At 46.8% G+C, this 12,212-nt stretch overlaps 2 protein-coding genes across 8 annotated transcripts in view; one reads left to right on the forward strand and one right to left on the reverse strand.

Moving 5' to 3' along the window:
• Window positions 1-6,361, forward strand: part of FLII (FLII actin remodeling protein) — a 56,208-nt gene extending 49,847 nt beyond the window's left edge. The window contains exons 26-30 of the mRNA XM_081169383.1: window positions 637-765; window positions 2,235-2,341; window positions 3,554-3,659; window positions 4,263-4,328; window positions 5,442-6,361. Of these exons, the coding sequence (XP_081025509.1) occupies window positions 637-765; window positions 2,235-2,341; window positions 3,554-3,659; window positions 4,263-4,328; window positions 5,442-5,576 (543 nt within the window). The 3' untranslated portion in view covers window positions 5,577-6,361. The remainder of the gene's footprint in view (window positions 1-636; window positions 766-2,234; window positions 2,342-3,553; window positions 3,660-4,262; window positions 4,329-5,441) is intronic.
• Window positions 6,362-7,450: 1,089 nt separating this feature from the next.
• The window catches only part of LLGL1 (LLGL scribble cell polarity complex component 1), a 93,339-nt gene continuing 88,577 nt past the window's right edge, over window positions 7,451-12,212 (reverse strand). For all 7 annotated transcript variants that reach the window (XM_081169407.1, XM_081169406.1, XM_081169405.1 and 4 more), the window contains exons 22-23: window positions 11,739-11,818; window positions 7,451-10,877 (exon numbers count right to left, since the gene is read on the reverse strand). In XM_081169407.1, the coding sequence (XP_081025533.1) occupies window positions 11,740-11,818 (79 nt within the window). In that variant the 3' untranslated portion in view covers window positions 7,451-10,877; window position 11,739. The remainder of the gene's footprint in view (window positions 10,878-11,738; window positions 11,819-12,212) is intronic.

A 12,212-nucleotide genomic window follows, 5' to 3' on the forward strand; every position in this document is an offset into this window, starting at 1 on the left:
CTGACCTCCATATCTCAACTGGTGTGGCAGGAAGATTCAAGGACAATCCAACATTTCAATATTTCAGTGTAGTGTGGTATCAAAATATATTTTTTATTTGCAGAATATGGATAGATATCTTTTCAAAATGAGAGCAAGAGCATCAAGTGATACTTAGGACAGTCCTAGCTGTTTTCCAGTGTATTTCTTATTAATTAAAAATTCCACGTGGTGCAAGCAAATTGTTGTTCTGAAAGTGTGGCCCGGAGAAAAAAGTTTAAGAACCACTGGTTTAGGCCAATACATCTTACAGGTATTTAGACCCATACCTGTATCCTCCTTTACCACTTCCTGACACTTCGGACCTCAAGACGAGAGGTCACCTTCAATGATCCCCCAAGAGAACAGAGGAACTAGCCTGGCTGCCTTTGTTTTCTCCAGATAAGTTAGTTTTGGTTGGAACTAGACACCTTTTCCCATCCTAGTTTTGTGCTTCCAATAATAAACTATCGCCTTCTTGCTCTGCAAGCATCTCTTTGTGTGCGATGGCAGCAGCCAAAGTCCACTCTTTGGCCGGACACACTAAACTCGCTATGTACGGAAACTCTCCAGGAGGTTATAGGGTTCCCTTTGAACATTTCCCCCCTTTTTCTCCAGGTTCCCTTTGAAAGCACAGACAACCAAGGCATTGTGTACACCTGGGTGGGCCGGGCTGCTGACCCCGACGAAGCCAAGCTGGCTGAGGACATGATGAACTGCATGTTTGATGACTCCTACAGCAAGCAGGTGAGTCAGAGCAGGAAAACAATGGCCATGGGGGGGGGGGGACTGCGCGTGAGATGGTGAAGCGCACCGTTTCCCATCCTCTTTCCTCGCAGCCAGGGCCGGATTGAGGTTTGATGAGGCCCTAAGCTACTGAAGGTAATGGGGCCCTTTATATGTCCAGCTGTCCTTTGTCAACAACAAATGGTCGCTGTTTTTTGTGTTGAATATGTGCTATATGGTAATTTATGAGTTTGACCAAACTGTGGGAGACAGGACTGCCTGGCGTGCTCTCGTCCATGGGGTCACGAAGAGTCGGACACGACTAAACAACAAAAACAAAATTTATGGACCTAATAGGTATCTAAAGCCATTTGCACATAACAAAACATGTGTTTTATCAAATTAATTGTTGAACTGAAATACAGTTAAGAAGTAGTACCGTATTTTTCGCTCCAGAAGACGCACCTGACCATAAGACGCACCTAGTTTTTAGATGGGGAAAGCAAGAAAAAAAATATTCTGCGCAGAGCATGTAAGCAGCCCCCACTTTTCTTGCTTTAAACCCTGCGCAGCGCCTCTTGTTCTGCTGGCTTCCCAGCAAAGCGGGATGAGGGACAAAAGGGAGCCCTTACAAGGGAGCGCTGAGCAGAGCCTGGCAGCGGCTCTTGCTGGCTTTTCTGGGAGGTGGGGGAAGGGACAGAGGCAGCCCGTCAGTCCCTTCTCCCACCTCGCGGAAAAGCCCCCAAGAGCTGCACACACGCTCCGTGCGGCTCTTTAAAGTGAGCTCTGAGCATTCGCTCCATAAGACGCACACACATTCCCCCTTACTTCTTAGGAGGAAAAAAGTGCATCTTATGGAGCAAAAAATACAGTATATTAATAGTGAAATGCAATTAAGAAGTATATTAATAGTGAAATAATTATGAAGCTCTAACTTAAAACGATTTTTTAATTCATAACAAACTTAATAATGCAAACACATTGGCATTTGGCAATAACAAAAGTTCCTTTAAAAACAATTTACACAGACTTGTAATTGGGGGGGGGGCAAGAGTGTGGCTTGTTTAGCTTATACCTAAATCTGGCACTGCTGGCAGCCTGCCCTGGTTACAAAGATATCGCTGGCATCAGGCAGATTGGGGAAGGTACATTGGGGGGTTGGGCTGGATGACCTCTGGGAAACTTATGGTTTGCTCTGGGTGTTCACGCAGCCTGCAGGGGTTTCTGCTGGCGTGAGCCTGTCTTGAATCACATCTGAAGGAGAGAACCATTGAAGGCCGCTAGCCAGGATGTCTCTGCTCTGCCTCCACAGTTGGAGGCAAAAATGGAAGGGAAAGGGCTCTTACACTCCAGTCCTGCTTTTGGTGGTTTCCCGGGGGCATCTGGGTTGGCCTCTGTGAGAACAGTACGCCGGACTAGGTGGGCTACTGGCTTGACCCAGAAGCCCTGTCTTACCTGCCTCACAATGGCCACTCCACCTTTTGTTCCAGGTGATAAATGAGGGAGAGGAGCCTGAGAACTTCTTCTGGGTTGGAATTGGTGCGCAGAAGCCTTATGACGGAGATGCAGACTACATGAAGTATTCTCGCCTGTTCAGGTGGGCGCTGTTCCTCTCGGTCCTCTCCCCTCGCTCTCTTCCTTCTCACGAAAAATATTTTACCTCCTTCAGGTGCATTAGCGTAAGCTTTGAAAACCATGGAGGGGGGCATCGTAGAACGGTATGGGGGACCTGTGGCTCTCCAGAGTTTGATGGACTCCAATGCCCATCAGTCCCATCTTACACGGTCACCGTGGGGGGGCAGGGGGGGTTGGAGACAAGGGCACCTGCCGTGCTGCAGGTTTCCCAACCCCTTGGCACTGAAGCCCCACTCAAATGACTGCTGGTAATGTTATTGTGCCCTTTCTTCAGCTTCTAAAATCTCACGCCCCTCCGACATGCAATTTCACACAATTCCATGAAGTCACAAAGTCCAGCAACTTGCATTATAAACCTGATTTTTTTTTATTAAAAAAAAAACCTCAAGCCATTCATAAGAAGCATAATAGCTAGTCCTGTTTCCAGAGAGGTCGCTCAGTTCCATCAAAGGCCACGGTCACACCAAACATTTAAAGCACTAACATACTGCAGCCATGGCTTCCCCCAGAAAATTCTGGGAGGTGTAGTTTGCGATGCCCTATCCCATGGGTAGGCAAACCAAGGCCCGGGGGCCGGATCCGGCCCAATCACCTTCTCAATCCGGCCTGTGGACGGTCCGGGAATCAGTGTGATTTTACATGAGTAGAATGTGTCCTTTTATTTTAAATGCATCTCTGGGTTATTTGTGGGGCATAGGAATTCGTTCATTATTTTTTTCAAAATAAAGTCCAGCCCCCCACAAGGTCTGAAGGACAGTGGACCGGCCCCTTGCTGAAAAAGTTTGCTGACTCCTGCCCTATCCTGTTCACAGGGCTACAAATCCCAGAGAGGGGTTGAACAATCCCTCTCTCTTCCCAAAGAACTGTGGGACTCAGAGTTATTTGAGGGGGAACAGGGGTTTTCTAACAACTCTCAGCACCCGTGAAAAAACTGCAGCTCCCAGAATTCCTTGGGGGCTCCCAGAATTCCGTGACCGCACAATGATACCACTTTAACTATTGCGGCTTCCAGCGAAGAACTCTGGGAACTGTAGTTTAAGGGTGGTGATAGTTTGGAGATTCCTTTTTGCCAGGGATTGAACCCAAGACCGTCTGCATGAAAGCAGGTGCTTTGCCACTGAGCCCACAGCCCTTCCCCATTTTACTGAAATTCACTTCTGGCCTTGTCTCTCAGGTGCTCCAATGAAAAGGGCTATTTTGCCGTGTCTGAAAAATGCTCAGATTTCTGCCAAGACGATTTGGCAGACGACGACATCATGCTCCTAGACAATGGGCGTGAGGTAAAGTTTTGGGCATGGGGGATGTATTTAGCGAGGGGTCTAAAAAATACGTTTTTGGGTGTGAGGAATTCAAATCTGCTATTTTTGCAATTGGACAACAATTAGCTTGGTTAAGTCTACGTTTGATGAACTCGCACATAAACAGCTTTCGGGAAACCAAATAATTTTAATTTTTGCCTTCTGAAAACATCACGTAATTAATAATAATATATAACTGTAATTACTTGGCAGTCATTTTTCATGATATCTGTGCATACCTTTTACTTACCAAGCAAAACTAAATTTTGTTAATTTAACCAAGATTATCTCTTGATTTCCCGAGTTGTGTTATAACTTTTTAGCACCCCTCATTTTGGGAAATTTGAAAGTTGAAAAATTCAGTACACCCTAATGATGGGGAGTTTGGGGGCTCCCAGCCTCTCAGAAAGAGGGAGGGGGGAGGCAGATAGAAAATGGGAGCAAAATCTGTGAATCGGGACATGAGAGGAGACTCTTCCCCCTGCCAAGTGATTATTTTGGGATACGTGCTTAAATTTTAATTTCTATTAAACTTGTGTTTTCAACCTATTCCGACTTTTTTCTCTTCTCCCCTCACCCCGGCAGGTATACATGTGGGTAGGAACACAGACCAGCCAGGTGGAGATAAAGTTGAGTCTCAAAGCCTGCCAGGTAAGGAAGACACCTCTGGATATCACAATTGTCCAACAATCCTAGGGACCCCACCCCCAAAAAAACTTGATTCAGAGCAAATTGTGTTTCATTCATAGCATTGTATAGTTGGCAGGGGTCTCCTGCAATGCAGGGATAGGCAGCCGCCCCACACGGGGATTGAACCTGCAACCTTTTATAAGCACCGGGCTCTAACCGACGGAGCTATGCAGGCAGGGATAATTGCTGTTTCCCATGAATCCTGAAACTGGCTCATCGTTGAGATCGCTCTGCTTCTGGAGCGTGGTCCAATGACTCATGGGGGTTGTGTTGTGGTTTGGGGCAGGGACCGCAGCATCCTCCCTTTTTTGGCTATTTGCAGGGGACCATTTTTCAGTCGAGGGCCGCATTTCTGTTTGGAATCGGCCAGCAGGGGCCACATGCTGGCAGTGGGTTGGTGCCAGAGTTAGAAGAGAGCAGGGCAGGCCCTTTCATTCTGCCCCTTCCTCCTTTTTCAACCACCCAGTCCCCTTTCTCTCTCCTTGCCCAACCTCTTCCCCATCCCATGAAACCAGGGTGAGGCCTGTGCCTCGCCTGTACCCGGCCGATAGGAGAATGCCAAACCTAAGAGACAGGCAAGAGCGCTCTTAAGAGCTGGATCAGGCCAATGGCAAAGCAGGGCCTGAACACGACAGCATTTACCCTATATCACAAGTGTTTTTAGGTCATTAACGTGTTTTAATTTATTTTGATTTGTATTGTTTTCGGTCCCGGACTCCCTTGGGGAAGTAGGTCAAAGTGGAAATGCAACCATTTTTCCTCTTCCCTCCCTTTCCCTCGTCCTTGCATGATGTGTTTTTAATGTTTTGGGTTTTTTTAATAAAAAGATTGGCTTTTAGGAACTGTCTTGTTTAGACTACATTAAGCTGCTCCTGGGAGCCTTTTTGGCTGAGCAGCAATGCTTAAAATGAAAAGCAATGAAAATAATTAAATTTAAACTTTAAACTTGAAGCAGAGGTAGTATTGGGGCTGGCAAGCCCTTGGCGGCCTAATCCAACCCTTTTATATGTGTGGTGTAGGGAACCAGCATTTTGTTGTCTCCTGCCTCTGAACTTTCCCCCGTTTTCCCCGCAGGTATACATCCAGCACATGCGCTCGAAGGACACAGCTCACCCGCGGAAACTGCGCCTGGTTCGGAAAGGCAACGAACCGCCTGCCTTCACTCGCTGCTTCCATGCCTGGAGCGTTTTCCGGAAGCCTCCGGCCTAAGCCGCTCGCTGATGGCGGTGGCCTCTCCATGGGACTCTATGGCACCTGCTGGACCTCAGTGCTCAAGTAGGGGCGGTACAGCTGTATCCTGGTGTGTTTTTTCTAAGACCACCTGATTGGACAAAATGTTACTAGAGGAGGAGCTAGAATTTGCCCCTCCCATTTTAAAGAAACAGCACCAGCCTATTAATTCCCCCCCCCCCTTTTACAAACCACTTTTCACCTAAATTTTTCTCTCCCCTCACCACCTTGGGGCAGTGAAATAGATGCTGCCTGGACCCACTCTTGCGAAAACATTGCCGCTGGGACTCTTCCCACAGCTACAGCATCACTATGTTGTTTTTCCCACTTGCACAGAGATCTTTTTTATATATAGTATATTTAACAGAACGCACGTGAGCTGCGACTTCTTATTCTGCTCTTTGAGAGCACTGCAGCCTGGACCCAGTTTGAAGTCTGTAACGGCAACCTCTCTCCTGCAAATGGATGGCCTGTCTCTTTTTGAAGCAAGTTGTGCGAGGCTGGGCAGAGGAGCGAGACGACTGGCGCCTTCAACTTGGGCAAAAGAGTTTGCAGTGCACTTAAAAGACTTCAGGAAAAACCGTGACGGAGAAGTCCATTTTAAAAATCAGATAAAATAAAATCGAGTTTATTGCTTTTAAAAGTTGTTATCTGCTGCTAGACCTCATGGATGCAAAAAAATGTCTCCTTTGAAATGTATGGTGACTTGTGCATTTTGAGGAAAAGGCAGGCATACCTTTTATCTATAAAAACCTACCACGCAATTGCTGCAGTTGTCCTTTTATAGGTTAGTATCTTGCAGAATTCCTGTACGGAAGGAGGAAATGTGGATAATTTTACATTCATGTTTTGGTGACTGGCCTGGTCTTTCATAATATTGCTTATTTCCAGCAGAGTAACATTTTTAAGTGTTGCCCCCTTTACACTGAATTTTCTGTGTCAGAAAGGGAGAACCTTTTCAGCTGCAAAAGCTTCCCCCCCACCCCAAAAGGGATTTGGCCTGTTCTAGGTCATGTCCATGCTAATCGCCATCTATTAGAAGGTGGGTCCTTAATCTGCTTGGCTCTTCAGTGGGTGCTGCAAACAGCCTCTAACCTAAGCAGGACATGGGACGACTGCCACCATCTCAAAGCCACCCTTGTCTGCCCCCTTCAGAAGGCAGGAAGTTCCCACTGCCTTCTTCCTCCCTGTACCGGGGACTGGCAGCTGCAGTTTCACCCCGGTCCTTTGTGGGGCTGACACTGTTTGTTCCTCCCTCCGCTTTTCAACATCGCGACGTGTCTGTATAATCACAAAGTTTGGCTGCTGATACATCACAATGTTGGAAAGCTGATATCGCCCAGGCTTACCTGGGAGCGATGGGAGTTCAAAACTTATCAGGAGGCCATCAGGCAGAGAGAAACCCAGAGGTACGCTCTGGCTACGTTTGTGACCTCGGATGGCAGCAACTATCCTCTGAAATGGGGCTGGGGAACTGGATCCCACCTATCAGTGGCCTGACATCATGATTCAGGGTGCGTTTGAACATGGCTGTCCGCACATTCCACTCGCTTAGCTGTTCTGTGATGTTTTTCCCAATTGCTATTGCATCACTCCCATCTGGAAGGGCACCCTAGCACAACAAAACAAGACCTAAAAAATAAAACAGAATGTTTTTGGCATAAGAAACTGCAGGATTTTCTGCAGGGACCTACAGGTTAAGAACGGACTGGAAGCCAAGCTGTATATTGTGAATGCTTTGCAGACACAAAACAGTATTGATCACATTTAGCTTCCTCCAAACCATCACGAGCACAAAGTCATAATGAACCCACAATTCACAGGGAACCTGGAACAACAAGCCACACATAAGCTTAAGATATTATTAAATGCTTTATTTTTTTCCATTATTAAAAACCTGTATTAATAACTAAACAATGCTAAATCCATCATCAGAGCAAAACAAAGAAGGTCCCAACAGAGAGGGTACATTCTACCGAGGAAACTAACCCCCCCAACTCCCTTCCACAATTAAGTCTGCCAAAATAAAAAAATATTAAGACACACAATGGCACGTCTCCACTATAGAACTCCGCTCTGTCATCCGCTCACAAACATGCGCACCCGTGCAAAATCACACACTCTCACATGCACGCCTGGGTTTGGGGGGGGGGCGAGGAATCAAACCGTACCAAAGGAAAAAAAAAATGTCTGACAAAGAGTTTCATGTAACGTCATTACCAGGAGGCAATATCTGGGCATTAAGAGTGAGGAAATGATCCCACACATGGAACAGACAGCCACAATCTAAGGCAGAGCCCGCACTATTTTAAGACTTAATACCAGCTTTCGCCAACTTGGTGCCTTCCAGATGTTCTGGACTACAACTCCTAACAGCCCCAGTTGGAGAAAGCTGCTCCATGTTCCAGGCCTGAGCCAGCGCCTGTACCTGTCCGAGACCCAATTTTACAAATATATATAGCGGCTGGCTCCCCTCTCTCCCACTCGGCCAAACTTTTCTTGGCACTAAAATGTCAGCGGTGGGAACAAAAAACGAGGAGACAACTCGTACTGTAAGACCTCAGCGAAAGAAGAAAGAAACAAAACAAGCCAAGACCTGAACTCAGCGCTTTGTCGCTGCCAAGGCTACCTTGGCCACAAGACAGGCCACAAAGGCCCAGAGCTTCTGCCAGCAGGAGGTAATGCCAAAGTAACACAGGTAAGAGAGGACTGCTTATTAAAGCAGAGGTAGAGGAGGAAACTCTGGGCCTTCCAAGTGTTTGCTGGGCTGCAACGCCCATCATTCTCGAGCAAGGAATTGGAGTGCAACATCATCTCGAGGGACGCTGGTTCCCCACCCCTGTATTAAAGGCTGCCTGACACACTCCGCCCACCTGCGAGAAGCACATGGCTTTCCACAGGCAAAGGAAGATGGGTGAGTCCAGGCGCAGCCCCTTGCAAGATGCAGCTGGATGATTTAGGTGGCTCACCCAAACACAGAGACCACGACTTGCCGCAGTCATTGCACACCATCTCCAAATCCATTCTCCAAAACTCCTCAAAGCAGATTATAAAAATCCAGGCCAGGGGCTGGGAAGAGAGTCCCACCTTTCGACACAAATCAGGTCCTACAGATTTCCAACATCCCACTGCTTGTCTGGAAAAGAAAGGCTGCCTTTTAATAGCAAAACAGGATTTGGCAGCTGTTTTCAGAGGGTGGCCTGGAGCTGGTGACTTGGAACCCTTTCGAGTTCAGGATTCATAAATAAACGGCCTCGAAAATGTGACAAGAGGGACAGAATCAGGTGGGGGAAGCAAGGTGTCAAAGCCTCTCTGCCTGACAGATGCATCAAAGATGCTTGGGCTCTCCAGATGTTGATGGACCACAACTCCCATCATCCCTGACCATGCTGGCTGGACATCTGGAAAGCACAGATTCCCCTCTCTCTGTTAAGGGGGGAGATTTTAAGAGGCGACAAAAGGAGGAGACAAGGAGTAAATAATAACACACTAGGCAAAAAGAAAAAAGAAAAAACAGATCTAGCTGCTTGTGTTAAAACTCACTGGCTTCAAACACCAGTGCATGATCATAACTCGCCAACCAGCCAGCAGAAATATAATGTAATAAAGGTGTCAAAACAGGGCCACGTGTGCATAGCAGTACACTTTTGAACCTGCCGCCAAAGTCCCACGGCATACTAGCCTGCTTCCTAAACCCACCTGAAGATCACTCAGCAAAAAATAAAAGGCATGTTATTGAGTTTTTTGCCACCTCATTGCTCTATACACGGGTCACAGGGCTGGCATCAAACAGAAGGTGTCAAAATTTGCAAGCCAAAATTTCAGGAAGGAAGTTGCCGCCTTGTGGTAATCTGGACCCAATGCTCCTTGGGTCGGGGGGGGGGGTGAACCTGGGACCCTCCAAATATTGCTCGACTCTTAGCTCCCAGCAGCCAGCAAGGCCAAGGGTCAGGGGTGATGGGAGATGTCGTCTCACAACAACTTGAAGGCCATCCTTTCAGATAAGGCTGAGAAAGCAAATGGCGGGGCTCCTAAAGAGCACTGCAGTGCGAGATGCAAACACTTATACTTTATGAGTTCCATATTTCCAGTGTCCCTTCATGTACCTCTCCTCCTCCTTCCCCCATCCTAAAAAAATGCACAGTTCCTAGAAAAGGAGGATCGGGGGACGCCATCAAACAGGAGACGCAGGAAATTCACTCGGACGTTTTCTTATTCGGTGCGAAGCTTGCAGCCATGCAGAGGTAACAAGAGCTCTCTTGAGCGGATGGTTAGAACTTCAACCACATGGAGGGAAGATGTGCAGCTGCAGGTGGGTTTCCTCGTAGATCCGTTTCCCGAAAACCTGCCTCTTGCGCACCCAATTTGTGCAGCTGCGCCGCTGAAAGAAAGCCCTTCTGCCCAGCTAGACAAAATGTTCTCTGCAAGCCAAGAACAAAATAACAACTTTCCGCCAGTATTACAAAAGAATTTCTTCAGGTTGGGCTCTTCTCCAAAGAGTTCCCCGCTAGCACCACAGAAGTGGGAGGCATTTTGCCATAAGATCAAGGCCTGTTTTCCCCAGCCGGCTGATACAAGAAGTTGCCAGAAGTAGGGTGGGATGGGGTGGGAAAGCTCTCAGAAAAAAGGGGGAAAGGAGAATCTGGAAGTATGTAAACAGAGCAATTCAGCCACTCGATCCCAAGAGGTTTCAGAGAGGTGTACCAGGAAGCAGAAACAAAACCATCCGTCAAGTGTGTCTGTATATATCTAAAAAGGCTCCTTTTTCGTGCAAAGTTTGATGCTGATACCTCGGCCAAAGAGAGAGGCTGGTTCAGTCTCGGTGGGATCCTGACGCCACAGGCAGGCCCCTCCCATGCGCCCACTTTGTGTCTCGTTTTTGCTTTTTTAGAAAAAGGTTTTAAGAGTTTTAGTGTGTGTGTTTTGTGCAACGGAAGAGACAACTTGGTCCTGTCGAAGAGGTTGGCACATTTTCCTTTTCTTCATTTTTCCCCCAAAAAGAAGAAGTTGTTGATTGCAAACTTGGGAGAGGTACCGAGGAAGAGGTGATAGGGGAGACCCCCAACACGAAGAAATCTTCCTCATGAGTCCACTTCCAGGCTGTGCGGTAGAAAAACGTTATGACTCTTTGTAATTAAGAAAAAGGAAGAAAATGCAGAACAGGGTCTCTGGAAGGAGAGGAATAGGAAAGACCAGCGGTCTGTTACCACACAGTCAAAAGTCTTTTGTCCCTGGGGGGTGTCGAGCGCCAAAACAGGCCAATGGGACCTTGTGTGGTATCTGCAGAAGGAACACAGAATTATGAGCTGGATATTCTGCAACTAGACACATCCACTTACAAAACTTCAGTTTCCTTATTTTGAAAAGCCTACACTCTCTGCCTAGTTTTCAAGTTGCCTAGTAAAAACCCAAAACATTGCAATGGCAATAAAATGAATAAGAAACTGAATCAGTAGGATCAAAACGTTATCCAAACCTAGAGTTGCCATACATCTGGAATTTCCCAGATTTTTGTCTGGGAAAATCCGGATGTACGGCAGAAAAGGGCATTTTTTGGCGGAAAAGAAGCTCGGCCATTTTGGGCAAAACTAAAAAAATCTCAACAATGTTGCCCAAAAACGTTTTTCTTTTCACTGTTTGAAATATGGCAACCCTATCCAAACCGGCATTAGGTTTAAGTCAAATTGGCGTTGCAAAATTTGCTCTGCTGCTGTTAACCGAAAGAGGGTTACATGCTGGCAGGCACACCATTAAGTCATATGGCAGTGAGTCACCTGACTGCCATATGACTTCAGGGACATGTCACGTGATGTCAGGCGTTTCCCATTAAGGGCAGCAAAGATTCCCGTTGCAGATGCAAAGGAAGAACCTGCCTTTGCCGCCACCGCTGGCGTCAGGTGTGGGAAAGGCGAAGGGGTTTCACCCAAAATGGGACTCCCGGGTCAAATCCAGGGGACTTGCAGGTCTAATGTGGTTTCTTTCTTGCCGCTGACCTACGCTAAGCCCTGAAGTCTAAACCAGAACCCTCATTCTGCTCAGACCCCTCAACCTTATCCTCTGAAAACAAAAAATAGGCTTACAAATTATGTAGGCAAGACCTGAGGCCTAGAAACCTGACTCTTCTCTCTTCACAGGACGTACCTCATTTGATCAAGATCCCTGGGGAACGAGCCTCGTCCTCATTTATGTTCCTCAGATTTCTCTCTGCTTCCTCCGATGGCCTGCGAGAGATCAGGGTTTTAACATTATTTATTTAAAATGTTTTCAGTCTGCGCTTTTGCCTCACAGAACCCAAGGCATGGCAGAGATGGTTATCCTTTTGTCCCTAGCATTTGGGGATATGCTGCCACTGAACAAGGAGATTTTTCCTCTCAGTATCCAAATCAGGGGAACCAAGCATTATCACCGTAACATTTTTTTTAATAGAAAAAAGGCATTTTAAACTAAATAACAATCACTGGAATGGCTTGTTTAGGTTTACTCCTCGTCCATTTCACAGATTTTAAGGAGAAGTTATCAGGTCTTCCCATCAACAGGCCATGTAGTTTAGATATAGATAGATCAATAGATATATATTATTTAGAAGATTTGTACCCCACTCTTCAGCCAAAAAGG

Source organism: Podarcis bocagei (assembly GCF_964188305.1).
Source record: "Podarcis bocagei genome assembly, chromosome: 14".
Classification (NCBI taxonomy): domain Eukaryota; kingdom Metazoa; phylum Chordata; class Lepidosauria; order Squamata; family Lacertidae; genus Podarcis; species Podarcis bocagei.